At 49.8% G+C, this 26,849-nt stretch overlaps 17 protein-coding genes across 17 annotated transcripts; 9 read left to right on the top strand and 8 right to left on the bottom strand.

The window, feature by feature from the left end:
* Nucleotides 1–354: 354 nt before the first annotated feature.
* FOXG_09031 (glycine cleavage system H protein) lies at nucleotides 355–908 on the top strand (the record flags this gene model as incomplete). Its single annotated transcript, XM_018388053.1, has 2 exons — nucleotides 355–463; nucleotides 511–908. 2 exons carry the CDS (start codon nucleotides 355–357, stop codon nucleotides 906–908), a joined length of 507 nt encoding a protein of 168 aa, XP_018246050.1.
* A 46-nt stretch (nucleotides 909–954) lies between these two features.
* On the bottom strand, nucleotides 955–1,959 carry FOXG_09030 (porphobilinogen deaminase; the record flags this gene model as incomplete). The annotated part of the gene is made up of 1 exon (XM_018388052.1): nucleotides 955–1,959. The coding sequence occupies one exon, from the start codon at nucleotides 1,957–1,959 to the stop codon at nucleotides 955–957; it is 1,005 nt and encodes a 334-aa protein (XP_018246049.1).
* Nucleotides 1,960–2,459: 500 nt separating this feature from the next.
* On the top strand, nucleotides 2,460–3,248 carry FOXG_19972 (uncharacterized protein; the record flags this gene model as incomplete). Its single annotated transcript, XM_018400238.1, has 2 exons — nucleotides 2,460–2,916; nucleotides 2,959–3,248. 2 exons carry the CDS (start codon nucleotides 2,460–2,462, stop codon nucleotides 3,246–3,248), a joined length of 747 nt encoding a protein of 248 aa, XP_018246048.1.
* A 564-nt stretch (nucleotides 3,249–3,812) lies between these two features.
* On the top strand, nucleotides 3,813–4,777 carry FOXG_09029 (uncharacterized protein). The gene is made up of 2 exons (XM_018388051.1): nucleotides 3,813–4,029; nucleotides 4,083–4,777. Exons 1-2 carry the CDS (start codon nucleotides 3,955–3,957, stop codon nucleotides 4,686–4,688), a joined length of 681 nt encoding a protein of 226 aa, XP_018246047.1. The 5' UTR covers nucleotides 3,813–3,954; the 3' UTR covers nucleotides 4,689–4,777.
* A 16-nt stretch (nucleotides 4,778–4,793) lies between these two features.
* On the bottom strand, nucleotides 4,794–6,072 carry FOXG_09028 (alcohol dehydrogenase (NADP+)). The gene has a single exon (XM_018388050.1). The coding sequence runs from the start codon at nucleotides 6,062–6,064 to the stop codon at nucleotides 4,982–4,984; it is 1,083 nt and encodes a 360-aa protein (XP_018246046.1). The 5' UTR covers nucleotides 6,065–6,072; the 3' UTR covers nucleotides 4,794–4,981.
* Nucleotides 6,073–6,352: 280 nt separating this feature from the next.
* Nucleotides 6,353–8,245, bottom strand: FOXG_09027 (uncharacterized protein). Its single transcript, XM_018388049.1, has 4 exons — nucleotides 7,883–8,245; nucleotides 7,610–7,840; nucleotides 6,896–7,569; nucleotides 6,353–6,854 (listed from the first exon to the last, which is right to left on the bottom strand). Exons 1-4 carry the CDS (start codon nucleotides 8,139–8,141, stop codon nucleotides 6,453–6,455), a joined length of 1,566 nt encoding a protein of 521 aa, XP_018246045.1. The 5' UTR covers nucleotides 8,142–8,245; the 3' UTR covers nucleotides 6,353–6,452.
* Nucleotides 8,246–8,354: 109 nt separating this feature from the next.
* On the bottom strand, nucleotides 8,355–9,383 carry FOXG_09026 (uncharacterized protein). The gene has a single exon (XM_018388048.1). The coding sequence runs from the start codon at nucleotides 9,296–9,298 to the stop codon at nucleotides 8,495–8,497; it is 804 nt and encodes a 267-aa protein (XP_018246044.1). The 5' UTR covers nucleotides 9,299–9,383; the 3' UTR covers nucleotides 8,355–8,494.
* Nucleotides 9,384–9,553: 170 nt separating this feature from the next.
* FOXG_09025 (signal recognition particle protein) lies at nucleotides 9,554–11,161 on the top strand (the record flags this gene model as incomplete). Its single annotated transcript, XM_018388047.1, has 2 exons — nucleotides 9,554–9,631; nucleotides 9,674–11,161. 2 exons carry the CDS (start codon nucleotides 9,554–9,556, stop codon nucleotides 11,159–11,161), a joined length of 1,566 nt encoding a protein of 521 aa, XP_018246043.1.
* Nucleotides 11,162–11,811: 650 nt separating this feature from the next.
* FOXG_19971 (uncharacterized protein) lies at nucleotides 11,812–11,934 on the top strand (the record flags this gene model as incomplete). Its single annotated transcript, XM_018400237.1, has 1 exon — nucleotides 11,812–11,934. The coding sequence occupies one exon, from the start codon at nucleotides 11,812–11,814 to the stop codon at nucleotides 11,932–11,934; it is 123 nt and encodes a 40-aa protein (XP_018246042.1).
* Nucleotides 11,935–12,071: 137 nt separating this feature from the next.
* Nucleotides 12,072–12,756, top strand: FOXG_19970 (uncharacterized protein; the record flags this gene model as incomplete). The annotated part of the gene is made up of 2 exons (XM_018400236.1): nucleotides 12,072–12,308; nucleotides 12,358–12,756. The coding sequence occupies 2 exons, from the start codon at nucleotides 12,072–12,074 to the stop codon at nucleotides 12,754–12,756; spliced, it is 636 nt and encodes a 211-aa protein (XP_018246041.1).
* Nucleotides 12,757–12,831: 75 nt separating this feature from the next.
* On the bottom strand, nucleotides 12,832–14,441 carry FOXG_09024 (uncharacterized protein; the record flags this gene model as incomplete). The annotated part of the gene is made up of 4 exons (XM_018388046.1): nucleotides 12,832–13,439; nucleotides 13,481–13,779; nucleotides 13,820–14,131; nucleotides 14,173–14,441. 4 exons carry the CDS (start codon nucleotides 14,439–14,441, stop codon nucleotides 12,832–12,834), a joined length of 1,488 nt encoding a protein of 495 aa, XP_018246040.1.
* Nucleotides 14,442–14,655: 214 nt separating this feature from the next.
* On the bottom strand, nucleotides 14,656–17,933 carry FOXG_19969 (uncharacterized protein; the record flags this gene model as incomplete). Its single annotated transcript, XM_018400235.1, has 15 exons — nucleotides 14,656–14,954; nucleotides 14,996–15,087; nucleotides 15,128–15,233; nucleotides 15,276–15,479; nucleotides 15,521–15,530; nucleotides 15,573–15,631; nucleotides 15,672–15,744; nucleotides 15,786–16,158; nucleotides 16,201–16,227; nucleotides 16,269–16,468; nucleotides 16,511–16,748; nucleotides 16,789–17,240; nucleotides 17,282–17,334; nucleotides 17,377–17,697; nucleotides 17,741–17,933. 15 exons carry the CDS (start codon nucleotides 17,931–17,933, stop codon nucleotides 14,656–14,658), a joined length of 2,700 nt encoding a protein of 899 aa, XP_018246039.1.
* Nucleotides 17,934–18,660: 727 nt separating this feature from the next.
* Nucleotides 18,661–19,473, top strand: FOXG_09021 (uncharacterized protein). The gene has a single exon (XM_018388045.1). It carries the CDS (start codon nucleotides 18,704–18,706, stop codon nucleotides 19,394–19,396), a length of 693 nt encoding a protein of 230 aa, XP_018246038.1. The 5' UTR covers nucleotides 18,661–18,703; the 3' UTR covers nucleotides 19,397–19,473.
* Nucleotides 19,474–19,606: 133 nt separating this feature from the next.
* Nucleotides 19,607–21,698, top strand: FOXG_09020 (uncharacterized protein; the record flags this gene model as incomplete). The annotated part of the gene is made up of 7 exons (XM_018388044.1): nucleotides 19,607–19,771; nucleotides 19,814–19,890; nucleotides 19,935–20,115; nucleotides 20,154–20,562; nucleotides 20,610–20,754; nucleotides 20,802–20,960; nucleotides 21,002–21,698. 7 exons carry the CDS (start codon nucleotides 19,607–19,609, stop codon nucleotides 21,696–21,698), a joined length of 1,833 nt encoding a protein of 610 aa, XP_018246037.1.
* An 85-nt stretch (nucleotides 21,699–21,783) lies between these two features.
* FOXG_09019 (uncharacterized protein) lies at nucleotides 21,784–23,343 on the bottom strand (the record flags this gene model as incomplete). Its single annotated transcript, XM_018388043.1, has 2 exons — nucleotides 21,784–21,960; nucleotides 22,006–23,343. The coding sequence occupies 2 exons, from the start codon at nucleotides 23,341–23,343 to the stop codon at nucleotides 21,784–21,786; spliced, it is 1,515 nt and encodes a 504-aa protein (XP_018246036.1).
* Nucleotides 23,344–23,686: 343 nt separating this feature from the next.
* Nucleotides 23,687–24,838, top strand: FOXG_09018 (uncharacterized protein; the record flags this gene model as incomplete). Its single annotated transcript, XM_018388042.1, has 3 exons — nucleotides 23,687–23,967; nucleotides 24,020–24,459; nucleotides 24,504–24,838. 3 exons carry the CDS (start codon nucleotides 23,687–23,689, stop codon nucleotides 24,836–24,838), a joined length of 1,056 nt encoding a protein of 351 aa, XP_018246035.1.
* A 289-nt stretch (nucleotides 24,839–25,127) lies between these two features.
* Nucleotides 25,128–25,553, bottom strand: FOXG_09017 (uncharacterized protein; the record flags this gene model as incomplete). Its single annotated transcript, XM_018388041.1, has 1 exon — nucleotides 25,128–25,553. The coding sequence occupies one exon, from the start codon at nucleotides 25,551–25,553 to the stop codon at nucleotides 25,128–25,130; it is 426 nt and encodes a 141-aa protein (XP_018246034.1).
* Between the last annotated feature and the right edge of the window lie 1,296 nt (nucleotides 25,554–26,849).

Genomic DNA, 26,849 nt, shown 5'->3' with positions numbered 1-26,849 from the left:
AACAGAAGATGTATGGTAGTATCAGTACAGTAGTATGCAAGACAGCTGGCAGCTAAACAACCAGGTAAACAGATGATTCAAACCCCACGTTGACATATCTCCGATTGGACCAGTGCTTCCTCATGTCTTGTTAATTGACGGCCAAATTCTTGTGCCTTAATTGCAATTGCATTCCACACTCAGATACCGTGCAGAGTAGAATTGTCCGTAGAATTGCTGTGGAATTGCTGTAGAATTGCTGCTGCAATGAACTTCATGATGCTGACTAAGTCGGCTTCCCTCCGATCCACTCGGCCCATCTCCGCATGATGCCGACAAAGCTTGAACTCTGATATCACCATCCGCATCATCACAATGGCCTCAATTTCTCGGACTCTACGCGCCGCAGCCCCTCTGGCTAGGGGTATTGTGCCCCGCGCAGCTATCCGCACGCCAATCCGAGCATTCTCCTCCACCAAACTGAGTATGTGCCCGACCTGGATCGCTACAATGACGACACTAACCAAACAGGCCTCGCTAGAAGATACACCAAGGACCACGAATGGATTGATCTCTCGGCAGACAAGAAGCACGGCTTCGTTGGAATCTCCGAATACGCCGCCGAACAACTCGGAGATGTCGTCTACGTCGAACTACCCGAGGCTGGAACATGGGTCGAGCAAGGCGATGCTGTCGGAGCTGTCGAGTCTGTCAAGTCTGCAAGCGACATCAACGCTCCTGTTCGTCTACGAGTCCTACAAGTCAACGACAACCTCGAGGAGAAGCCTTCAACTATCAACAAGGTCCCCGAGGACGACAGCGCTGGAGGTGGTTGGATCGCAAAGGTCGAGGTGGATGAGGAGGGTGCGAAACAATTTGAGAAACTATTGGATGCCGAGGCCTACAAGACTTTTGCTGGAGCTGAATAGAATACAAGGGTATTGATCTGCCGTGCAGTCCCCGACTGCCATGACGCTACTTGACTGTCTCCGGGACTTGTCGGAGCCTAGTGATCTCATCAAGAATACTACCGCCTCCCCGTTCAACCAATGCATTCGCCAACTTTCTCCCAAACTTGTCTGCCTCTTCATGTGTCTTGACAGGTTCTGTTATGTCAGAGTCGACACCGTGGTCACCCCGAAGATTGACGACCGTAGCCTTCATATGTAACTTGTCGTCAACCCATTTGGTCTCAACACCAATAGGCACACTGCAGCCACCCTCAAGTGCCCTCATAAGTGCTCGCTCGGCTTCGCAAGCAAGAGCTGTCTGTTCGTTCTCGATCGTCTTGAGCAACCGAATCACCTCTTCGTCATCCGCTCGGCACTCAACTCCCAACGCTCCTTGACCAACAGCATGAAGAATACCGCCATTGTCAGACTCCAGAAACTGTGTAATGTGGTCTCCGAGATCCATCCGCTGGAGACCTGCCGCGGCCAGAATGATGCCGGTCAAATCGGGATCCTCCTCAAGCTTGCGTAGACGAGTCTGGATGTTTCCTCGGTGATCCTTGAACTTGAGCGTCGGGTAACGTCGAATCAATTGAGCAATTCGCCGGACGCTGCTAGTACCGATGATGCTCCCGTCCGGCAGATCGGCCAGAGTCTTCCAGCCGTGCTTGTCCTGCAATTCCTTCTTGATCACGAGTGTATCTCTCGGGTCCTCGCGGGACGTGACACATCCGAGAACGCAACCCTCGGGGAGAACCGTCGGCATGTCTTTGAGCGAATGAACAACAATGTCGAGCTCCTTGTTGACGAGCTTTTCCTCCAGCTGAGAAGTCCAGAGACCCTTTCCGCCAAAGTTGTAGAGCGCTGTGTTTTGATCACGATCGCCAGTCGTTGTCATGCTGTGGATGTTGAATTCATGATCGGGAAAGTTCTTCTTGAGCGCATCGACGACGATTTGGGTCTGGGCGAGTGCAAGAGGCGACTTTCGCGTGCCGACGTTGACAACGCCTTTGCTCTGAGATTCGGCCATGATTCTTGATTGACGAGTGTAGGATGACGACTCGTACCATGGAGGGGCAAGCTCTTTTCCTCCAACGATGGTGGGGCAATTGTACAGTGCGGGGTATAACACTGTAGCAGTGGATAACTTCATGATGTAAATGTGGATGTTGTGATCGTGATCTCGATGAAATCATATGGCCGAGTTCTAGTTATAGTCAACCTTTGATAACCGTAAAAGTAACATTAAATAACCTTGCTAGCACGCATGGACATGAGCATGCGCTACACGAGAGTAACGGACGCGAGTGCCGGCCTTGAGCAACGCTTTGACATGTACGTAGCAACCGATATTGGGCATCAGACTGATGAGAGACAGACAGAGACGAAGAGAGAAGAAGAGAGACGAAGAGACAGGCGAAGGGATAAATAATGGAAAGGACGAAATGATTGTATAACAATACAATAACCGTGAACTATATAAGAAGAGACAACAAGCAGTTCACATCATCACCATCAACACTCGTTAATATGAAGTTTCAACTTACTATCCTTACTCTGGCTGTCATAGCCCTTGCAAACCCCCAGGCTCCTCCTGATCCAACACCAGCTCCCCCTGGCCCTGACCCAACACCTCCTTCAACCTCTGAGCAGCCTGCACCTCCTCCTGACCCCCCAGCTCCGGCACCTCCAGCTCCTCCTCCGGTCCCTCCCCCGGCTGATCCCCCGGCTGATCCCCCGGCTGACCCTCCAGCTGAACCGTCTCAACCTCCTCCTCCGCCGCCGCCACCTCCTCCGTCTCAGCCTGCCCCGGGACCTCCTCCATCCGGACCAGCTCCTGTTCCTCCTCCAGCTACTCCCGCCCCAGCACCCCCTCCGGACCCAAACCCTCCCCTGCCTCCGAGCTCAACTGCTGAACCTCCTCCTCCCGAGGGACCAATCTGCGAATGCGGCTACACTTACTGCTCCTCAGTCCTCAAGGACATGGGTATGTCCACCACCTCCCAATGACCAAGACTAACGAGCCTAGACAACCCATGGAATGAGGCTCAACTCTCCGAGGCATACTGCAGCACGCCGAATGTGAAATGCGACGGCGAAACGCCAACTAGCAGTATAGATAATGCTCTGTTCATCTGCCTATGCGATCAGCCTAGTCAGAAAGTCGGAAACCATCTTGAGTTTCTCTGCGGCTGCGATAAATGTCTCGTTGTCAAGCCTGACTACAGAGGAAGATGCAAGACTCCCCCATTAGCTGGATCCAAGGGCGGGAAGGGTAATAAGGTCAGAGGAACTAATCGACTGGGCTTCTGGATGTAGGTAATCGTGGAGGAAGTCACTCATTTGGTGTTTTTGTTAGATCCAAATTGACCCATTGCTATTGAGTCTGTTCGATCGTCAGTGTTTGCAATCGCTTCAAGAGTTGATGAGACTGAGATACGAGCGTAGCGAGACAGAGCCCTCCGCTAGGAGCCCCCGGAGGGATCTCACATACCTCCAAAATCGAATGCTCCAGTGAATCAGACTTCTTCACATCTGCATCAAAGTGACAAACTGCATGATCCAAAAATCTGCCACGAATGCTGGCTTACACATCAAGTGGATCTCTCTCTCTTCCACGAGCATCCATCAGCGGTGCATGCAAACCTCAAAGCTCACGCATCGGCCGCTCCGGGTACGTGACCCCGGCCCGCCCCACACAAAAGCCGGCGCTACACGGGGTTAAGTGCCGAGAATGGACGGCTAGGCCCGTTAGTCTGACGTCAGTAGCAGCAAGAGCCGAACGGAAGAGTTTGTCAATGTGCTCGAAACGGTAGAGAATTGGCCCGACTGCAAGGGTCCAAGCGTGGAGAAGGGAGACGTCTGCATGTGGTATAAAGGTGAGTGCGTCATCCATTAGAGTTTGTTTCATCATAGCATTTCATCTCATAACTCATCTCATATACCCAACCACAAGCATATACTCTTTCACTCAACATACCCATCTCATCACACCTTTTCACACCAGATACCCAATTCATACACAATGGCTCCCAAGGTTCTCGTCGTTCTCACCAGCCAGTCCAAGATGAACAATGGACACCCCACCGGCTGGTACCTGGTAAGCCGCTCACTCACTCACTCACCGCATCTCAATACTAACCTCACAAACAGCCCGAGTTCGCTCACCCATACTATGACCTCGTCAACAAGGGCGTCGAGATCACTGTCGCCTCTCCCGCCGGCGGCGAAGCCCCCCTCGACCAAGCCTCCGTCGAGATGTTCAAAGGCGACGAGGAGTCCGTAAAGTTCCTCAACGAGAAGAAGCAGATCTGGGAGCAGACCACCCCCCTCAAGGAGTTCCTCGGTAAGGCCTCCGAGTTCGACGCCATCTTCTACCCCGGCGGCCACGGCCCCATGTTCGACCTCGTCAACGACGAGACCTCCATCAAGCTCATCGAGGAGTTCTACAAGGCCGGCAAGCCCGTCGCCGCAGTGTGCCACGGCCCCATTGTCTTTGTCAACGTCAAGGTCGATGGTAAGCCTCTCCTCGAGGGCCGCGAGGCTACCGGTTTCAGCAACTCTGAGGAGGAGGCTGTCAAGCTGACCAGCGCCATGCCCGTCCTTCTCGAAGATGAGATCAAGCGTGTTGGTGGAAAGTACGTCAAGGCTGACGACTGGGCTGAGAAGCTGGCGGTTGATGGACAAGTTATCACTGGACAGAACCCTGCTTCTGCCCACGCTGTTGGAAAGGCCATTCTCAAGGCCATTGGCGCTTAGATAGATCATGATACCACATTAATGCAATGAGATAATGTCCAAAGTTGGCAAATTGTACCCTGTTGTTCCCTCCGGGGGCTCCTAGCGGAGGGCTCTTCCTCGCTGCGCTCGCGACTTCAGTGATATTGTAAATTAGATGATTTTGAAGATCACATGTCAATTACTATGCTGAACTCATCTCAGTGAATACGCCCTTCTCACTGCCTACGCACCTCTTCATATTGAACTAGAGTGTACATACACAATACTCATAAAAGACAAATGTGTGATAAGTGACTGTCATTACATTACTACTAATCTTTCTTAAAAACCTTCTCAAACCCAGTCAAAGTGAACCTATAATGCACCTTGTTCTCCTTCACACGCTCAACAGCCTCAGCACATCCCTTCTCCGAGATATCAATAGTCTCAACCCAAGCAACAATATTCTTCTCGGCAGCCAACTTGAGCATAGCATCCATCTCCTGGTGGTTACCAAGATGGCTTCCCGTGATCTTACCAGCGTTTCCAGCAAATGTACCAGCAGTCATCTGAGGAAGCGGCTCATCAGGAATACCGACGTTATGAAACTCTCCTCCAATGTTGAGCGTGGACATGTACGCGCTCATGTCGAACTTGTGCGTCATGTCGGCGCAGTTGAGGATAAAGTCAAAGGTGAACTTGTACTTGTCGGCCCAGTTCTCATCGGTTGTGACGATAACTTCCTTTGCGCCGAGTTTCTTTGCATCCTCCACCTTTGAGGGGGAATGTGTCATGGCGTAGACTTCAGCGCCGAGTGCCTTCGCCCATTGAATGCCCATGTGTCCAAGACCGCCGATACCAACGATCGCAACAGTCTTTCCAGGGCCTACGTTTGCTCTCACGAGAGGCGAGTAAGTGGTGATACCCGCGCACAGAAGAGGCGCAACCTGCTCAGACTTGAGAGCGTCGGGAATCTTGAACGTGAAGTACTCGTGAGCACGGATATGCGATGCAAAACCGCCATGAGCAACACTTCCATCCGGATAAGTGCAGTTATACGTGTCCACCATATCAGGACAGTAGTTTTCGTTCTTGTTCTTGCAGAGCTTGCACTCCAAACACGAAGCGACTTGAGCACCGACGCCGACACGGTCCCCGACCTTGATGTCCTTGACGTTGTCGCCTACGCGGACAGCCTTGCCGACGACTTCATGGCCGACGCAGAGAGGGCCTTCAAACTCGCCCCAGCCGCCTGTGACAGTGTGCACGTCTGAGCCGCAGACGCCGCAGGCTTCAATCTCCACGTCGATATCGCGATCGCCCCAGGTCTTGGGCTTGAGGGTTTGTTTTTGGAACTTGTTCCATGATTTGGGGCTGTCGACGCAGAAGCCTTCAAAAGTATCGGGGTAGCCCATGATGAGAAATGTTAATTAATAAATGATTGATCTGTCTATCAGGGTTCTCTATTCGAAGTATTTATATCCTCTCACTCTTCTCTCCTCTCCTCTCCGCCTTCTCTGTTGTCTGTTCTGAACTTTCTTAATGACGTCTTGAGTTGAATGTCTATGACGCTCCGCGATAAAAGCTCCGGCGAGATATTTGCATTGACAGAATCATTTGTTCTCCATCTGCACTCAATCGGGTAAGCTTCTCGAAATCTAGTCAGATCGAGATGCATTCTGAGTGAAAGTTGGAGATAAGTGGCCGTGTTAAAACCGTGGGTCAAATGACGTAGGTGACGATTGGCGAGATTACGTTGCAACGAGATTGAGTAGTATTCGGGGGCCTACGTGATAATTCCGATTAAACTGATAATACATACTCTTCGATGAGAGGATAAATCGACTCGTACAGGCTGCATCTCTGATCCAGCACTGTTTGGTTGATGATTGAAGGTCCTGATGTCTGTGTCTGTCCGACATCTCCCAGGTTTGCAACATATCTCGATCCAACGGGCCAGCCTGGTCCAGCTTGCGGGTTTCTGACAAATCTCCCCACAACTCCTCGAAGATACTCCGCAAATGTGTAGAGTTGTGGTGACATCGTGTCAAAGGTTGGTGTATTGAACAGCAGAAGGACGTCTGAGCCGTGGAATTTGCCTAGCCAGGAGTATTTGTCGTCTAAAAGACTTGTGACCGAGGCATTGAAGTAGAATCGCCATGTTGGATTGATGGAGGCTGAAATGTTGGCGAGAATAGCTTGGGGCTGGGCGTGTTAGCTGTGAAGTCGGAAGCATGTGAACTTACACATTGCCAGACAAAGTCTGTATAGATTGCGGCAGCAACATCAAAGTCGGTCTTGAGGCTGGGGTCGTCATAAGCCTTGAGAATTGTTTTCTGTTGGCTTTTGCTGACCAGTGGCTCAGAAAGATATGCCCCTAAGAATGTCTCGAGTGAGATATTTCTGTTGATGAGTCCTCGGCCCTCTTCCGCAATTGTTCCCATAAGCACAGGAATTATTGCAACATCGCCATCTCTCCATCTCTCAGCTCTGTCACTCAGAATTGTCACATTATCAGTGATCGGCAAGAATGCACTCCCAGCCGTGCCCATAGCCTTGACCAGATCGTCTCCTGGCACCTCTCGCATACATTGCAGCTGTTCTGGTCCCTGGCAGCCAACAACAGTTGTCAGGTTATCCCAGTACGAAGTATCGTGATGGCTGGCAGTGCTTCCGAGGTACCCAACAGACATCTGACCAGAAAACATCATTGCGGCGCGGAATGGGGGAGATGTGTATCTGTTGACGTGTATATCGACGGACATGGCACCTGCAGATTCACCCCAGATGGTGACTTTGTCTGGATCACCACCAAAGGCGCGAGCGTTTCTCTGAACCCATTCGATAGCGAGCTGCTGATCATGGATACCGAGGTTGATCTCTGAAGCTGGTATATCTGGGGAGTTTGGGAACCCAAAGACTGTTTCGTCAGCAGGCTCAAAAGCGGATAGTTCACTTACCATTTGTTCTGTAATTAAAGGTAAAGACGACGATGTCTTCATACGCCGCGAAACCACTCAGATCGACTTCTCCGTTGCCTTGCTGCCATCCACCGCCGCTGATGAACAAGAGCACAGCCCTTGAAGGGTGGGGGTCTGCTGGAGCGAAAGCGTTGATGTAGAGACAGTCTTCACTCTCACGGGATGCTGTGTTGAACAGTCCTTTGAGCAGGTCAATCTCTGGTGTGAGTTCTACAAGGTTAGCTTTGCTCATTGGAGGTAGGCTGTACTCACCACTTTGGACGAAGAGCTGCCTGCATGAAGGACCAAACCTGGTCGCATTCAAGGGCTTCGTCCATGGTTCAGGCTTCTTAGCCCGAGTGAAACGCTGCGTTCTCGCAGCATAAGGAATACCGAGAAACTTGTTCGCAGGCGAAGCAGCTGGGAGAGTTGTAGTGAGGCCAAAGACTGGACCTGAGTCGAGGGTAGCTGTTGGAGTTTCAGCCCCAACGTAGATTGGGAGCAAGAGTCGTGACAATGTGAGAGGCTTCATGATTGCCACATGATGGCAGAAATGAATTCGCCATATCTGCTGGGAATGCCATTTAAATATCCGATAAATTATGCTTGGATGGAGGGTTGTTGAATGAGATGCACATCGACGGTGCAGCCGTATTGCTCGGGTTCATGGTTGTCGACACGGAATACGACGAATGCGAGATCGCCCACGAGTCAGCGCCATGCACCCGACGATCAATTCGACATGAGCAGAGTCCGAAGCCTCGTGCATCAGCTCGCAAAGAATGCATCTCATCTGGGTTCCAACGATGCATTGGGGCACAAACAGGGGTGCGAATCATTGAATTGCCAATCAATTGCTTCAATCAAATACAATCATCTCCCAAATCAACTCGCCCTCCTTTCACCCTTCGCCGCCTCCAAAGATCTCTGCTTCTTCTCATCATTCGTATCCTTCACAAAAGTAGAAACATGCTCAGGCACTTCAACCTTGTTGTATGGACCAGGAATCGGCTCCCCGATCGTCTGATACACAGGCAACACACCCGTCCACGTCGAATTCACCAGACTCTCATTCTCTAAATCACTCTTATCGTCCGTCGTCGATCCCGCACTGATCTTGGCACTTGCCGAAGTGATCTTGACCTTGAGAATATTCGTGCTCTGCATCTCCGACGCCAACGGAGGTTGTCGTGTATGGTTCCAACGATCAGCCACAACACTATTGCTGATAAGTTCCATCGCATACAACTTTTCTTCATCCGACTTGACAGTAGTCGCGTATCCATAAAGAACAGCTGACCGGTAATTGTAATTGTGCGAATACGTCGCCAGGGTCAAGACAAGTCCGTCAACGTGCGATGCAGCAACACAAACCGGCATTCCCTGAACCTCTTCTCCATCAACCGTAGATGTCTGAGCCAAGTTCATGATCCTCGATGATACATATCCGTGAAGATACAGTTCCAGAGGATCCCGCAGGCTTGAACTTGGACGATCAAACGATCCCAGCTGTCCTATCATCGGCAGAACAACCGGAAATGGCTGGGATGGTGTATTAAATGATATATGAAGGATCGGACATGTATTGACGATGCTATGAACAGTCTCGAGGTCATAAACCCCGTGGACTTTGTACCGTTTGATGGTATTTGTCGAGTCTTTTGGGTACTGAAGATTATGACGGCCCATTTTGTTTGCTACTGATGATTACAATTCCTACAATGCGATAGGACACGCTACCTTATATAGCTATCTGTATCTATTCACAGGCTAGAACTGCCCTGAAAGGTAATTATTCGCGTGATAAGACAACCTCTCGAGCTCTAGCTGCAGGACGATGGTCTCGGACCGGAAAAACTCTACAACCCCACCTCCACATCTTGATCGTGGCCACACTCTCCATCATCAAGATACCCCGCGACATCAAAGTCGCATCAAATCACCATGGTTCTTCAAGATCTCGGCCGTCGCATCAACGCGGCGGTCACAAACCTGACCCGAGAGCAAAATCTCGATGAAAAGGTATGCCCCAAACTCTCCCTGTCTTCCCCGCTAACAGTCTAGGCCTTCGATGGCATGCTCAAGGAGATTTGCGCCGCTCTCCTCGAAGCAGACGTCAATGTACGACTCGTCGGCCAACTACGGAAATCCATCAAATCCACTGTCAACTTCAAAGAACTCCCCCCCGCCGTAAACAAGAAACGCCTCATCCAAAAAGCCGTCTTCGATGAACTCGTCAAACTCGTCGATCCTCACGCCGAACCGTTCCGACCGAAGAAGGGAAAGAGCAATGTCATCATGTTTGTTGGTCTCCAGGGTGCAGGAAAGACGACAACATGTACAAAGCTCGCGCGACATTATCAGTCCAGGGGTTTCAAGGCGTGTCTGGTTTGTGCCGATACCTTCAGAGCTGGTGCTTTTGATCAGTTGAAGCAGAATGCCACAAAAGCCAAGATCCCCTACTATGGTTCCCTCACAGAAACGGATCCTGCTGAAGTTGCGAGGGCTGGTGTTGACCAATTCAAGAAGGAGAGGTTCGAGGTCATCATTGTTGATACATCAGGTCGCCACCGACAAGAGTCTGCTCTTTTCCAGGAGATGGTGGATATCCAAGAAGCAATCAAACCCGACGAGACTATCATGGTTCTTGACGCTTCGATCGGTCAACAAGCGGAGTCACAAGCCAAGGCTTTCAAGGAGGCGGCTGATTTCGGAGCCATCATCATCACAAAGACGGACGGCCACGCACATGGTGGTGGTGCCATTTCTGCAGTCGCTGCGACACATACCCCTATTGTCTTTATCGGTACCGGTGAACACATGCTCGATTTTGAAAAGTTTGCCCCTCAACAATTCGTGCAGAAGCTTCTCGGTATGGGAGACATGGCTGGATTGATGGAGCATGTGCAGAGCCTGAACCTCAACCAGAAGGACACCATCAAGCACATCCAGGAGGGTATCTTTACCGTGCGCGACCTGCGGGACCAACTCTCCAACATTATGAAGATGGGCCCCCTCTCAAAAATGGCCGGCATGATCCCCGGCATGAGCAACATGATGCAGGGTATGGACGACGAAGAAGGCGGCGCCAAACTCAAGCGAATGATCTACATCTGCGATTCAATGACGGACAAGGAACTCGACTCGGACGGCAAGATCCTAATCGAACAACCCACCCGAATGACACGAATCGCACGCGGATCCGGCACCTCAGTACGCGAAGTCGAGGACCTCCTAACCCAACAACGAATGATGGCAGGCATGGCAAAGAAGATGGGAGGAAACATGAAGAACATGCAGCGAGCGCAACAAGCTATGGGAGGAGGCAACAAGGCACAACAACTAGCGGCCATGCAAAAGAGGTTACAGAGTATGGGAGGCGCTGGCGGTGCAGGAGGCATGCCCGATATGGGTAGCTTGATGAAGATGCTTGGTGGAGGAGGTGGAGGCATGCCTGGTGGTATGGATATGCAGGCCATGATGAGGCAGATGGGTATGGGTGGTGGCGGCATGCCTGGGATGCAGCCTGGAGGTGGAAGAGGTAGGAGGTGAGCACGCGTTAAATGGAATACGAATGTCTCAGTCACTTTTGTCCGACCAGCATACGCATGTCTTGAATTGAAGATACCCTGACCTCAGGGCAAACTCCTGACTTGACCGACGTCTCAATGAACAGTCTCGATGATGATGAAATCCCTCCGGGGGCTCCTAGCGGAGGGCTCTCTCTCGCTCCGCTCGTGTTTGATCATGCAGCTCTCGATAGGATGCCATGTTTCGGCTGTGTCAATAATTTTATATGATAAATACCCTTTGTCCTGACATCACTGAGCACACCATATGTCTTCCAACATGAAGTACAACATATTGTTCGTCGCCGCAGCGGCGGAGCTTCTCACAGTCAAACTCGAAAGTCGCTCTCAGTCTCAACTGTCAAGCTGGTGGAATACAGCAGACTTCCAATGGTACGGAAGAGTCTCTGTAGGAGCACCACAAGAATTATAAGTCATCCCATGACAACCTAGCTAACAATTTAACAACCTCCTCGTCGATACCGGCTCAACGGCTTGTCATGCCCAAGAAAGGATGTTCGACAATCGGTGATCACGCTTCTCTTGGTCCTACAAAGTCCGAGACTTATTCTGACAAGCCGGTATAAGTACGATACTGCTGGTGATGCACAACCGCACGCGAAACCTTTATCGATGGAGGGCAAGATTGTGACGGAGACGGTAACGATTGGGCGTCTCAGTGTAGAGAACCAGCTTTCTTCCTTGGCGGTGACTTTCCAAAGTAACTGGGTAAAGACCCAATGGTCCCAACATTAACGGCATCTTTGGGATAGGCCCTCCTGGGTCGTCTGTGTTCAGCGCTCTCAAGACTTCACCCCGACGTTGTGGAACCTCGTTAAGCTAACGTAGCTTTATCCTGTTTTCTCGCTTTTCTCAGCTTTGGGAATGACGGTATGGGCGAGATGACACTCGGTGGAATCGACACTTCCGAATATGAGGGCGAGTTGAAGAAAGTTCCCTTCAACGAGACTGTTGTTTCTTTGGGCGGTAGCTGGTATCAACAACCCTGCGAATTACATCAACAGGACTGTCACCCATCTCTTGAATATGCAACACATCTTCAGTCCGTTGCACATCTCGACCCCGGCACTGCATGTATCATGGCTCCAGATTGCGAGACCGCCAAGTATGTACGCAACCATCAGCCCTAACATCAAACTCGACAAACTTGGTGTCTAGAAGCTTGAACCAGAACTAACGTTCACCGTTGGATCTGGTGACAGGCTAGCCAGTTCGACAATGCCAAAGGATGCTTTCAACCTCGGAGCACCCTTCTCATCTCGGGCAATGCCAGACTGTCATTCTTCACGCCCAATTCCCATCAGTGATCTTGCGGCTGTTTGGATCTTGGGAATTCCAGTTCTCAAAGGTTATTACACTGTGTGGGACGGGAAGAACCTGGAATTAGGAGTGGGACAACTTATGGAAGAGGGTAGAGAGCCCGCGCCGAAGACCTCGTTTACGACAACTCTAGCTCCATGTTGGGCGCTGGTTGCCAATTTATTTGCGCTGATACAGCTGTATCATCGGAACACTGGTAGGGAGGATTCCAATACATGTTCAATTTGGTGGCACTAAATGAGGCTAGATGTGAATGTCATCAATTTTGAAGATTGCGATGAACTTGAGATATTCTGTCTAGTTTCACGACTGTCATACCCTCTTCTGATCATATCGGACAACGGCCTGACACAGAACCTCTGCTCCAATTGCGCACTCTTCAGGAGATGAGTACTCTTCCGGGTTATGACTGACTCCTCCTTTGCATGGGATAAAGATCATGGTCGTAGGACAATGTTTGTTTGTGTAGACACTATCGTGACCGGCGCCGCTAGAAATGTCAATAGCAGCATCTTTTCCAAGGATAGACTCGGCAGATTCTCTGACTGCTTGAATACAATCCGGGTGGAACTTTGTCGCAGTTGAGATTGTGTCGGTTCGCCATTTGAGAGACAGTGGTAAGGCAGGAGTTGATCCGGCCAGTAATCCCTCTACGTCTGTTCCCTGGGCCAGCAGATCAAAGTCGCGGCGCAGCTCCTCTTCAAGCTTCTCGACTGTCTCATCGGATGGAGAGCGAATGTCAAGAGTGAAGCTGACGTGACCGGGAATGGTGTTGGTGCTTCCAGGAGTGAGGTTCAGAATGCCAGTCGATGCAAGAGCCTTGTGCTTTGTCGCCAGTCGATGAGAGTGAGTGATCAATCTTGCAGCGAGTAAAAGAGCATCGGCTCGGTCGGAGAATGGGGTTGAGCCAGTGTGGGCATCTAACCAGTTAGCCATGTTCATCTGAGTCCCGTTCACATACCTCGTCCAGTGATGTCGATAGTGAACCACTTGTAGGCCTGAACACCTTGTACAACCCCAATCTTCTTTCCAGCCCTCTCGAGAATCGGCCCCTGTTCGATGTGAAGTTCGAAATGCGCCCCGATTGGCATGGCCTTGTAGCTTGCGGGTGTGTCACCGAGATACCCAATTCTTTTCAGTTCAGATTTGACTGTTGCGTTACCGGATACCTCCTTCAAGCTGTGAGCCCTCTCTTCCGAGATCGCTTCAGCCCAGACACCAGAAGCCATCATGCTGATTGGGAACCGTGCGCCCTCCTCACTATATGGTCAGAATTGTCGACTCTGGGCTGATGACTTACTTTGTCCAATTGACCACACCGACAGGGTACTCTGTCTCAACATCGTGGTCTTGAAGAATCTTGAGCATCTCTATTCCTGCTTGGATGCCGAGGATACCATCGTAGCGACCGCCAGTAGGTTGGGTATCCAAATGACTTCCAGCCATAGTTGGAGGACCATCTTTACGGCCAGGTCGAATTGCAAAGATGTTTCCAATGGAATCAATGGTCACTTTACATCCAAGAGACTTTGTAGTTTCAACAAACCAATCTCGGACTGTTTTGTCTGAATCCGAAAGTGCCAGCCGTGACATTCCGGTGTCGGTCGGGTTGCTATTCTGTTAGCTTGATCTGACAAGGACCGCGAGACTCACTCTCCCCATTTGAGCCCAGTACCCCATTTGCAGGTTTCATGAAGAGTGTCCATCAATCGGGATTGATCAACTTTCAGCTTCTTCAAATCTGTAGCCGTCATATCTCGAGTCGAGATGTAACGACGGAATAATACATGAGGACGGAGCGGGCGCAGACCGTGTCGAAGCATCGTGCGAGAGGACATTTTGGGATGCTGTAGAAGTTTAGCAGAACACAATTCTTGACGAAACATTTTATTCGCTGTTGTTCTCAGAAGGTGTTCTGTCATGAGTGATGTAACGCCTTCTTACAACCAGCCCCGCTTCCTGAATAGGCAATTTAGCAGAATGCAATTCTCGACGAAATATTTTATTCTCTGTTGTTCTCAGAAGGTGGTCTGTCGAGTGATGAAACGCCTTCTTACAACCAGCCCCGCTTCCTGAATAGGCAATCTGTCAGGATAACAATCGGATTAATTGGACATAGTTAAATAACGATCGAAATCAGATAACTTGGTGAACCCTCTGCATAGTCTCCCTCCCAGCTCGGGCAACTTGGTCAACCCGAAGTCGAAAGTCTGGATCTTGCTCACTTTCCCGGGCGACGTTCTCGCTCCGAACGAGGTCAAACCGTTCCTCAATAACGCGCAAATACTCCATAGTCGCTTCCTGTATCTTCGCCTGAGTGGCCTCTGAACTGGCCCGGAAACTGTCTTTGAGGCTTCTCATGAGCTTGGTGAACAAATCTTCATCGCTCAAAGCCCCTCTGATGATTGCCTTTCGACGAGCATCACATCCCCGGCCTGGAGGGTTAGCTGCATCAGTAAACGATGTGTAAACGTACCAAATTCAGCATTGCACTTATTGTAAAATGGTTCCATCGCTTTTCCGAAAATTGAACTTCGAAGGCCAGAAAGCGACTCGATGCGGAGAACCCTGGCCTGTCAGCGACGTCGATGAAGCACAAGTAACTCACCTGAGGTTGTTCTCGAAGTCATCATTGACCTTCTCGATAGCAGCCAGGAATATACTCTGGCGGTGTTCAAGAGCTTGAGTCAAAGAATCGACAGAATCATGCTCTTCTACTCATGTCAGCATGCCCAGTCAGTGGTATAAGGTCTTACCAAGTTTCTCAATAGCCATGTCCGCAAATTCGTCGGCATTCTCAAGCATTCTCGACTGTCGCTCCCGTAGAGAACCACACATTTCCTCCCAAGGCCCTCCAAGATCACTAACCATCTCATCCATAGCCTCCTCGTTCCAGTTTCGTGATCCGATTGCAGGTGTGCAATAGTCCCCAAAGTTTCGACAAAATGCAGAATAAGAACCTATTCTTTAGTGCTGAACCTTTGGGACATTGCCAACTTACTGTGATGCCACTGAATGTGTTAGCTTGGCCAAACAATATCGTGAGAACGCACCCCTGCCCAGTCTTGGCTTGCATTTTTGGCTGACCGGCTCCATGAAGAAACGTGACGATCTAAGGGTCAGTATAATTCTGACCGAACCGAGGTACTCACTGTTGTAAACGTATTCTGTAAAGTCTTCGTTGTATCCTCTTGCTAGGCGACTAAAAGCGCGCGATGCAAAGTCCTATTAACATCAGTCGGAACACAACTTTAATAATCTCATACCTTCCTCAGACGACGCTCAACACTGTCGAGAGTTTGACAGAGTGCCTCGCGACGTTCTTCACTCGCAGTACGGGCTCCGGATTGGACCCATAGCTCGATGTCAGCAAGCAATGCAGGGATCTGGTCCTTCATGTATTGTGTGGCAATTCGTCGTTGACTGTTTGCGACAATTGAGATGCAGTGTCTTCGGACTTGCATAATGCCACTCAGGTGGAGATACCGTTCGGCCTCAGACTTCCTTGCATTCCTGTTTTGCCAGTAGATTGTGTTACTCACGCAAAACACTCTAGCATCTGTAACTCTGCCGGCGTAGGTGTTTGTGAGTGAGTCAATTATGATCCGATTGCGGGTTGTGATCAGATATTCTTTGAGTCTGCAAATGTTAGCCAGATCTTGTTACCTTTGGCCAACTTACTCAAAGTTGTAGTTCTGTTTGCGGATGCTAAAATTGTTAGCAGTTACCAGTAATAGTCGGAAACATACCTTGCTTGTCGTAGATCTTCCCGACATTCTGCAAGCTCTCGTCTTTCATGTTCGGATAGGTCTGCGCCCTCGTAGTCTTCGATGTCTGCCTTCAATTCTTCAATTTCCTTGTTTGTTGTTTCGATATACTCCAACAGCTGCTCAATATGTCTTGCCCTTCTGCCGGGCCAATCTCGAATTGACTCTTCAGGGTCAATGTCCTGCATGGTCAGCGAGGTTCACACATGCTCACTACCACTCACATCAGAACGAGTACAGACTATGCCGACATTCGACAGGCGAGCACGGTCGGCCAAGTCAAAAACTTGATGAACACCTTCGTCAGTGGCTGCGCGTCCAATGTTGCATATTGCGAAGATCTCATTGCATTCCAGGAGATAACGTTCAGTGATGATTCTTCTAGCAGAGTTGAGATCTCGAAGGCCGGGTAGATCCACAAGAATCAAGCCTCGGCTGAGGATATGCGCATTCAAAAAGACCCTTTCTTGTCAGTTGGTTCAATTCTGGGGATATAACTTACTTGATGTTTCGAATGTAGGGCCACGTCGCTGGAGAATCTCTTGATGCCGGCTCAGAAGAGAGCGTCATCAAAATATTGGAGCAAACTTGTGGCGAGAGACCTGTCCAAGTTCTCAAAGGCGAAGGCCTTGCATCAGCTGCCCAACGTGTGAGTTTATCGAGCACGTCACCATACGATTCACGAATCAGGAATGCTTCGTCAGTCAGTCGACCGCGAAACATGGCTTGAAACGTGTCCTTGGCCACTTTGGCATTCGCTTCCATGTCTTGACGTTCAGCGGCATCAGTGATCTCATCCCGATGAAGCTCAAAGGTGCGATAAATTTGAAGGAGTCTACCGAGTTGATCTTGAAGTTCCTCGATCGAGAACAAATTGACTCGAATGTCAAGCGTGTCACGATTGTGATAATGGTACTCCGTCACAACACATGTGCAGGCTTCTCCATTGTTGCTCTGAGATGTAAGCATGGTCCGACACTTGGGCAGTTACTTACAGTCCTTGCAAGCCCTTTTGTATCGAGGAGTGAATTGAGCAGACTACTCTTGCCTATAACTGTCAGCGGCGCAATCACGTACAATAGCGACTTACCAACGCCAGAGTCGCCTACGAATCCGACGGTACGGGTTGCTGGGTACTCGAACGCTGCAAGTCTGCCAGCATCTTCATGGAGCTTTCCCATTGTTGACTCGTGCGCTTCGTGGATATTCGAGCTTCCCAGCACAGATTGAATGTTAGACATCAGCTGCTTGGCATCTCGGAAAGCTCCTTGGAACTCGGGGGAATGGAATGCATCATCAGGGAGTTCTTCATCGGCAACGTCATGCTGCTCAACAGCTCCGGTACTTGAACGCCGTCTTCGGGGCGTGCCATTTCTGGAACGCCTCGGTTCGGGGGAGAGAGTTGCGCGTCCTGCGCCTTGTTAGCGGGACCCAATTGATCAATTCATGAGTACCATTTGTGTCAGATAGCCGAATGTTGCCGATGGCAGACGTGAGCCCATGAGATTCTCCCCTCGTCCTGCCAGAAGGGGGAGTTATGGAAACGGAAGGAGTGCGTTGCCTGTTAATCGGGGAAGCTGGACTTGAGCTTGTTTCCGTGATACCCTCACTTGAGGGAAGTGGCGTGTCAGCATCAATCGAAGGCATATTGAAGGTCAGGTTGAAAGGTATGAGAATTAGATGATTGTCGTACGAATTCGAATGAGGGGTTTATCACTGTCTGTGATTTAAATGAGCAGCTGAGATCCTGAAGCTGTTGGTTGACCCTTGTCAACTTCCTGCTTCGGCGGTTAGATGCCCGGCCTCGCACCAATCATGGCATTCACTTTGTATCTATTTGTATCAGCTGAGATCCTGCTGCAGATCTGGTTTCAGGATGTTGAAGCGCTTGAGAACCAGTGGTAATAACCTTGCCATGATGATATATGTTCGTTTGTAATGAGCCAGAACATCGTCACAATTTGGTAAGTTTGGTGAGTTTGGTAAGTTTGGCGAGCTTGGCGAGCCTGGTGAGTTTAGGTAATTTCTAAATTCTTAGAGCACAGATATTAATCTCATGAGATGTAAGAGAATAGCCATGCTCTTGTCAAAATGAGCGCAACACTCACAGTTGAATTGGGCCATGCTTCTGAACGATTTGAGATTCGTTTGCTGAAAATACCCTAAACCAGATCTCGGAATCACATCACAGACCGCGAATCAAGCCAAAAGTATGTTACATACATAGCTGCCAGTAACATAAGAGCTCCCAATAAATGAATCACTCATTAGAACATATTCAGTGAACTAAACACCAACCTAAATGTCGTGATAATTGAGCTTGTGATGACGACACACAGTACGCGCACAGTGCCACCTGTCTGCTCATTCCCCGCTCACTCTTCACTCCTCAATCAATCCCTCATTCAACACTCCACATGCGCCATCTCCCTCTCCGCCAGTGCTTCAAACCGCGCTTTCGTCTCTCTCTTACCCGGTCATTCACCATGACTCAGAAAACACAAGAACCCGTCATTACCAAAACCTCTGACCTCCCCATTGATGAGGCAAAGTGGGTAACCCTCAAAAAGATCGAGTACGTCGATCAAGTCGGAAAGGCACGAACATGGGAGGTCGCAACACGAAAAACAAGAGGAAAATCTGGTGTCGATGCCGTAGCTATGGGAAACATTCTTCTTCATCCATCAAAGCCTGCTTCCACTCTACTCGTCATTCAATACCGACCCCCTCTTGATGCCTACACCATCGAATGGCCTGCTGGACTCATCGACGCTGAAGAGACTGCTGAAGAAGCAGCTGTTCGAGAATTCAAGGAGGAAACTGGATATGATTGCAAGGTTTTGAGTGTCAGTCCTGCGCAAGCTGCCGATCCCGGAATGACAAACGCCAACATGCAACTGGCCATGGTTGAGGTTCAATTGGGCGAAAACGATGAGGAGCCAGAACAAAGACTTGACGATGGAGAACACATTCAACGGGAGATTATTCCTTTGTCTGAACTGTATGAGCGCTTGGTTGAGTACTCCAAGAGAGAGCGTACAGTTGTTGCGGCCAAACTTTTTCACTTTGCTGCAGGCATGCATTTTGCCCAAACTCAGAAGTACTTTTAGAGACAATAGAGGACAGCTGTCATCATATCACAGTATAGCCTTGATTATCTGACAAGTTATCCCAATGAAGCCTTTCACCTCATGATCGTAGTCTCGGGTTCCTGCCTTCTAGGTCGCAGCGCCTTCTTCGGGATCTACCCGGCTGAGTCATCAGTTAAATGGCAACTCACCCCTCCATTGTCGCACCTTCATCTGTCACCAACAATTCTCATGGACCCAAACTTGGGATTTCTTCCTTGCACGGCAGATGGGGAGATCAATGATGGCGCTTTTGGATTGATGCAACCGATATATCCCGGCCAGGACCCCAATTCAGTGGAATCCAGGCCCAGAGTCGCCAAAGCCTGTGAGACGTGTCGGAGAAGGAAGCGAAAGGTCAGTCATTTCGTCTGTTGCTTATGGTGCTAACAATCGTAGTGTGATGGAAATTCTCCATGCTCATCATGTTTGAAGAACAACATTGAATGCGTCTACGTGCTCGAAAGACCCAAGAGGTATGTCTCTTGATCCGGTCTTGTCCACTCGCTAACTTGACAAGGAAACAGCGAGACTCTGAGCTTGTATCCAACCTTGAAGATCAAGTCCTTGCCCTCAAAGACTACGTAAGGAAGCTTGAGGCTGCATGTGGATATGCTAATCTTCCAGACTTTGCATCGAGCAGTCTAGAAGATGATGCTGCGCACACCGTGGATGACAGCCAAACCTCTGCCATCAATGATGTGAGCTCAATGATGTGGCGGATGAACCTTCATGGTAGTGGAGAGACATCCTTTCTTGGTCATCTGGTAGCTTCTGTTTCCCTGTTACGAACCATGGCATTGAGACCGAGGCCATCAGGCCTGAGCCAGAAACGGAGAGTGTTCAAGCGCTACTCGACCTGTTCCGACAGCACATCAATTCAGTCCATCATTTCGTCCCTCCTCATGTCATCGAAACTCTCAAAGCGCCTCAAGAGACTCTTGACGGCGAGCTGTTGCAAGTATCAGTCTTGGCAGCAGCGAGTCTTTTCGCGGATTCACAGGGGCAGATGCATGCTGACCGAGCTGAGGCTATCGTGATGGAGTGTTGCCGTACAATCCCTAACACTGTGACGGCACAGGCTCTGGCGATATTGACTTGGCGCGAGCTGGCACTGGAAAACGAGAACAATGCATGGCTGTATAATTGTACGTATCCTTGGTCACGAGCTGTTTGATACAAGCTGAAATCACAGCTATGGCGGCGAGCCTGATAGTTCACCTCGGGCTGCATGTGAGTTCTCTCGAGAATGTCATGCAGATACCAATTGGGCCGCCTTCAGACTCAATTGAGAAGAGCGTACGTGTACAAACGTTCTGGTCAGTCTTTTTAATGGACAGGTAGGGTTTGAAGAGCAGGTAGAAAAATGGGATACTCACATGTCTAGAATTTCCACCTCGATGCTCGGACGGAATTGCATGATTCCGTGGCGGAGAGTTCGAGCGACACCGTATCTCAAAGCATGCAGCAACCCCACGACAGAGGACACGGTCTTTGACGCTCACTGCCAGATGTGGTTCATTCACGACCGATACATGGATAAAATGTGAGTGCCCTGTGTGATGAGGTTCGGAGCTGACTGTACAGCTACTCTTTCGAGTTTGGAGAACTTGAACATTTCGAACGGCATCAACTTCTCTCGGAAGCCAGAGATCATCATATGAACTTCTTCCGCCAAATGGGCCGCGACCTTGAACTTCGAAAGAACAACATGAACCCCCAAGTCATCCTCCTTCATATGGTCTATAACATGTCGTTACTTCTGATACATCGGCCATATCTCAGGGAACTGAATGGGAGTGCCGCCCATCAATTATCCATCAGAACAAACATGACCTCCGCACACGCCCTTGTCAGATTAATCCGACAATACGACAAAGAGGCCAAGATGGAGAACGCCCCGTTCTTTGCGATACACTGTGTTCTTACAGCTGCTGTGAGTCTGCTGCTGAATGCGACATCAACCAACTCGACCATTCGCAGCCAATCGGTACACCGGTTCCGAGTCTGTGTTGACGCATTGGAAAAAATGAAAAGATGGACAAGGGCAAGGCGAGGTCTGTTGCTTCTGAGAGAGCTGGCCAACAGATGGAAGGTTGTTTCGGCGTTGCCTATGAGGCACAGTGTTCCTCTCATCGCACCGACACAGGAGACCACTCCGCAAGCCGATACCAATGATCTAGATTGGGGTATGCTGTTTGCCAATCTCGAAGAGCCTCTAAATTTGGATACCATTGACCTGTCGACGCCTACGGGAGAATGGGTGTTTCACGAAAGCGACTAGACGAGCTAATATTTGTCACCAGATGACTACACAGTAACCGCACAGCCTGCATCCACATCCCCGGTCCTCATATTAAACTTCAGACTCAATATCGACCCATCCAGCTTCGAATTCTCTTTCCGAATACGTACAGCGGAACAGTTGTCAGGCAGATACCCAGAGTCAAACCTCCCCAGGTACTAAAGAAGACCATCGGCCCTTTTGTGGCATAATAATTGTTGAGCATAAAGGTAAGACCAAATGCGAACGAGCTCTTGATAAGCTGTGAAAGTTAGCGCTGACCTTGAAGAAAGATAAGAAGACATACCATTGCCAATCCGAATGCGCTGCCCGCACGATCCATACACACATCATTGGTATACGTCACGATACCCGTACAGCCTGCGCCAACGCCAAAGTTGATCAGGGCCAGAAAGACGCAACAGACCATTGTCGGCCTGGCATGGTCAATTGCATCGCCAAGGCCAAAAGCTCCTACAGTCATGGTGATTGCAGAAGGCACAATGACAACAAGTCGGAATTCAGGCTCGTACAGACCCCCATTGAATGCGGACATGTAGTGAGCGGCAAGATCAGACATCCAACCAGAGATCAACGTTCCCAAGGCAGATCCAACAAGAGGAGCTATGCCAATGACGAGTCCGACCTGGGTTGGGTCGAGGCTGTATGGTGGAGCGCCAAAGATTTGGTCAGCTACAGTGCCAAGAACAATGACCCAGGTAAAAGTGATTGACCACATGATACAGCCCCAGATGACAACAGGATGTCGAAGCATAAGAATAGGGCTGACAAGACTGGGCAGTAGTTCTTGTGCGCTGGCGAATTGGAGATGTTGGAGTCCACAGATCTTCTTCCATGGAGTGACCGACTCGACAACTGGTGCAGTCTCGACGGCAACCTTTTCATCTGTCTTTTCATTTCCACCTGATATCACTTCGTCCCTGTCCCATTTGGTCTCGGGGAGGAAAAAGACCACCATGATCAATCCAACAGCGAAAGCGACAGCAAGGAACCAAAAGGCCCATCGCCAGCCCATGTCGACAATGAGATACCCGCTGATGACCGGGGCGATGTTGACAGAGACAATGACGGCAAAATTCCACAGACCGACCCTTCGACCTCTCTGATGAAGAAAAAAGACGTCATTCACGCAAGATGTACCAGCTAGAGAAAAGCATGGTCCCATGGCCAGTCCCTGGAATACACGGGCTGCCAGGAGTGACCCGTATCCTTGCGAAACAGCCGCCCAGATGTTGGAGACTACCAGCAAGATTGAAGTCAGGACAAAAATGATCCTGCGACCCCAGAGATCTGAAATGATTGCCGAAAAATAAGAGCTAACGCCTAGACCAAGGATGAGCGACCCATTGAGTAGAGCCACATTGGAGAGAGGTGTTTGGAAGGTCTGCGACACAATGCCGAAAGCTGGAACGAGGACAGGACCAAGAGCGCCAGTTACGCAGGCACCAAAGAGGAGGGTCAAGAAGTACAGCTCCTTTCGGATTCGTGACATGTTGAGAGGGTCATTGGGAGAGTTGGAGGGTGAAGGCACCAAGATTGTGTGCATGCCATCTTGAGAGTCTTCAAGGAAAACAGTCCCAGCAGGTTGCTCAGAAGCATTACTTTCAAGGACGCAGAAAGCCATTGTGATGGTGTGAGCGCTGATTTGCTGGCTACAATGGTCACTGCATGGTCATATTTATGTCAGTGAGTTCATATCAGCTACAGTCTAACGGAACACTCCCGAGTGAGCTCGGAAAGCTCATCACAGTATCTATCGGTATCTGGTTATCATAAGAGATGCTCCACTCATTAGCGGCGGATGCGAAAGAGCCGCCGCTGATAACACCTGGATCGTGGGGTGGAGATGAACTTTGCGGGGAAGCCGACAAATGAGATTTAGCGGCGGATGTCAAGATTCCGCCGATGATACGAAGCTGATTGGTAGAAAGTCAATGTGCAAGATTGATGTCTTGTACTTGCCTTAAATGGCTTGCCATGGCCAGCAACTTCATTCACACAGACTCATCAGGTGCGACACCATGATTGACTCTTCTACACAAGACTCCCCAATGGCAAAGCTGGGAATCGCCTCCGACGACACTCGACATCAAGTCAGAGTCGCAGTCACGCAAGCTGAACCCAGATGGCTTGACTTGCAGGGTTCAATCGACAAGACCTGTGCTTTGATCGTTGAAGCCGCCAAAGGAGGTGCTGAGCTACTGGCATTCCCCGAGTGTTGGGTTACAGGATACCCTGCTTGGATCTGGTAAGTTATCGGCATGGACACCATGAACGCTTATTCGGTGCTGACGTCAAAGGGCGCGGCCAGTTGATACAGATCTCGCGAGCCGGTACATCAAAAACTCAATGCGCACCGATGGCCCAGAGATGGCGAGAATCCAGCAATGCGCAGCCGACAACGAAATGACAGTCATCCTTGGGTTTTCGGAAAACTTTCACAACACTCTGTACATCTCACAGGCCATCATAGACTCTGACGGCAAGCTGCTTGCACTTCGACGGAAGATAAAAGCTACCCACATGGAGAGAACAATTTTTGGTGATGCTTCTGGTGATGCCCTTACAAGCGTTGTTGATACAAGGGTCGGCCGTGTCGGAGCACTCTCTTGCTGGGAGCATATTCAGCCCCTGCTAAAGTATTATCTCTACAGCCACCGTGAGCAGATCCATGTTGCTGCGTGGCCGCCATTGCATCCATACAAGGACGAGAAGGAATTGTGGTCCATGTCGAGAGAAGGTATTCGCTCACTTACATCTGTTCGGACAGTTACTGACAAACAGGCGCCCGCGCATTATCTCAAACGTACGCAATCGAATCACAAGCCTTTGTCCTTCATGCCACATCCGTCATCAGTGAACAGGGGATCAGCCTCATGAACACAGAACGAGGGGCTGTCATGAGCACTCCAGGAGGAGGTAGCTCTGCAATCTTTGGTCCCGACGGAAGGATTCTCACCGAGGATATACCTCAATGTGAGGAGGGGATCTTGTATGCCACACTTGATTTGAATGAGATTCTACGCTGCAAGAGTTTTGTGGATGTCTGTGGGCACTACAGTCGACCGGATATGTTGTGGCTTGGGGTTGATCGGGAGGTGAAGAAGCATGTACAGTAGTTCAATCTACGGCGATCGCAGAATTGCCTCTCAAGTTCAAATCTTGGGCCAACCGCATTTATTTCTACGTATCAACTAAGTAGGCAACATCCAGACACCGACATGTACGTGAGTCGCCACGGTCCGTCTGCCCATGATCTAGTAGAAATGGAGGCCTCCACAGACTCTCCAAGGCCATCGCGTGAACAACATGTGAGCTTGATCTCAATTCGACCTTGTCATGCCACCAATCTCAACAGCATTAGGCACTGATGAAGCGGAATATTGTGCATATCGTAAGATGGGGCTATCACCACCATGCCAACCCCAAATTCATAGCCTCTTGGATGTCGACTTCAACATCAGAGAGATCGAATTCGTCAAGAATTTGCTTGCATTTGAGAACCGCTGCGTGTCCCTGCTCAGATGTTGTTGAGCCTACCCTCACTGAGATGAGTATAGTGACGGGACATGTTGATCGATCTTCCAGAGCCTCATAGGACTCTGCGTATCCGAAACGAAGGACAGCGATGTCGAACCACTTCATGTCTCCAAGTGCTTCGATGATTTGTCGTCGGAGAGAACTTTGTGGATCGTTCCAAGGACCTTGGATCGCATGGCCTGTACTAGGGTAAGACGTGTACCTGTAGCCATGAGGAGGATCTGGCCTTGAACTTGCGACAAGACCGGCTCGGGGGCGAGTGCTGGGCTCGGTAGTGTTTGTTTCGTTGGACATGTTGAGTTTTGTGGTGACAGTTGGATAGTGTAGAAGGGGGACAGCTGTCCTATTTATAAAGAGAAGGGTGGGTCATCTGTCGAGAAACTTTTGAGGCTGAAGGTTATATCAGTGTGTATGAAACTATTATGCCAAATCAGAAGTGTATTTTCTAACCTTAGGATTAACTCATAAACTCAATACTGCCACGACCTTCTGATTGCTCTAAACCTTCTTCCCTGATAGCACCGATATACGTGTCATCACGAACCTTCACCAGTCAGGTCAACATTTTCTTGAAGTCATTGCTTAAACAAGAATTTGAGCTATCGACAGCGCAATCCATTTGATTTTTCAGTAGTGACTCATAGCAATACTCACAAACATATGAAGATGCATGAAAACAAAGGGCCTGTAATGAAGGACAAGTCACATGATATTGCCTATAAGTAGCCATCTCTTCCCTCACTTGTCCGTCACTCATCTCACTTCCTCTCAAAGTACGACTTTAGTAGTCAGTCGCCTGACCTTGCACTTTAAAAATGATGCAGCTTGTATCATCGCACGGAGCTTAGAGAGAGGTCAAAAAAGCAAAAAAAGACCGGTTCAAGTCTCCGCTGTGCCAGGCTTCCTGGCTATACCCCGAGGGCTACACAGGCCGTGCCTTGGGGTCACGGGAATGTTGACGGATTGTGAATTGAAGGCCCTTAAATACCAATGGCCGCTATCTTGACCTGTTAAGAACGGAGAGGTCAGGCTCCGTAGCCTTTGTCACGAGTAATAACCATCTCAGCTCGAGTCCAGCTCCCAATATCTCTTTCACTGCCACAAGTTGTCGAATCGTGGTCATCGTCAACCCCGTCCGTCCCGCAAAGGCATTGAAGGAAATTCGTCACGGTAGCCAGAGACATGATACACAATTCATGGCTTGCGATAGCGTTTTGTGAATTGTTTTTCCGAAATCAGATCCCTGACTGATCCAGACTTTCTTCATGACTTTCTTTACAATTTTCTTCAAGATTTTCCTCACGGCTTTCCTTCACAGCTCTCTTCACCCAGGTCAAAGTTGAAGTCCTGGTTTGGCGCGCGAAGCAACGCTCGACATTCATTCAAACCTTGTCTCTCATGGACGGTACAAACCGCATCTCACAGTAGTGATGTTGAACCCCAGCACCACCGACTCACAGTCACGCCAGCCTCTCCCAATTGCATTTATTCGGTCCACCCCTGATTAAATAGAGTATTTCCGGTCGTAGCAAGTCACCGTGACATATGACCGCCCGCCATTGACGTGATGTTCAGCAGAGATCGTTCTGC

This window comes from Fusarium oxysporum, chromosome 9, assembly GCF_000149955.1.
Source record: "Fusarium oxysporum f. sp. lycopersici 4287 chromosome 9, whole genome shotgun sequence".
In the NCBI taxonomy this organism is placed as follows: domain Eukaryota; kingdom Fungi; phylum Ascomycota; class Sordariomycetes; order Hypocreales; family Nectriaceae; genus Fusarium; species Fusarium oxysporum.
This window is presented reverse-complemented; position numbering and strand designations above follow the sequence as displayed.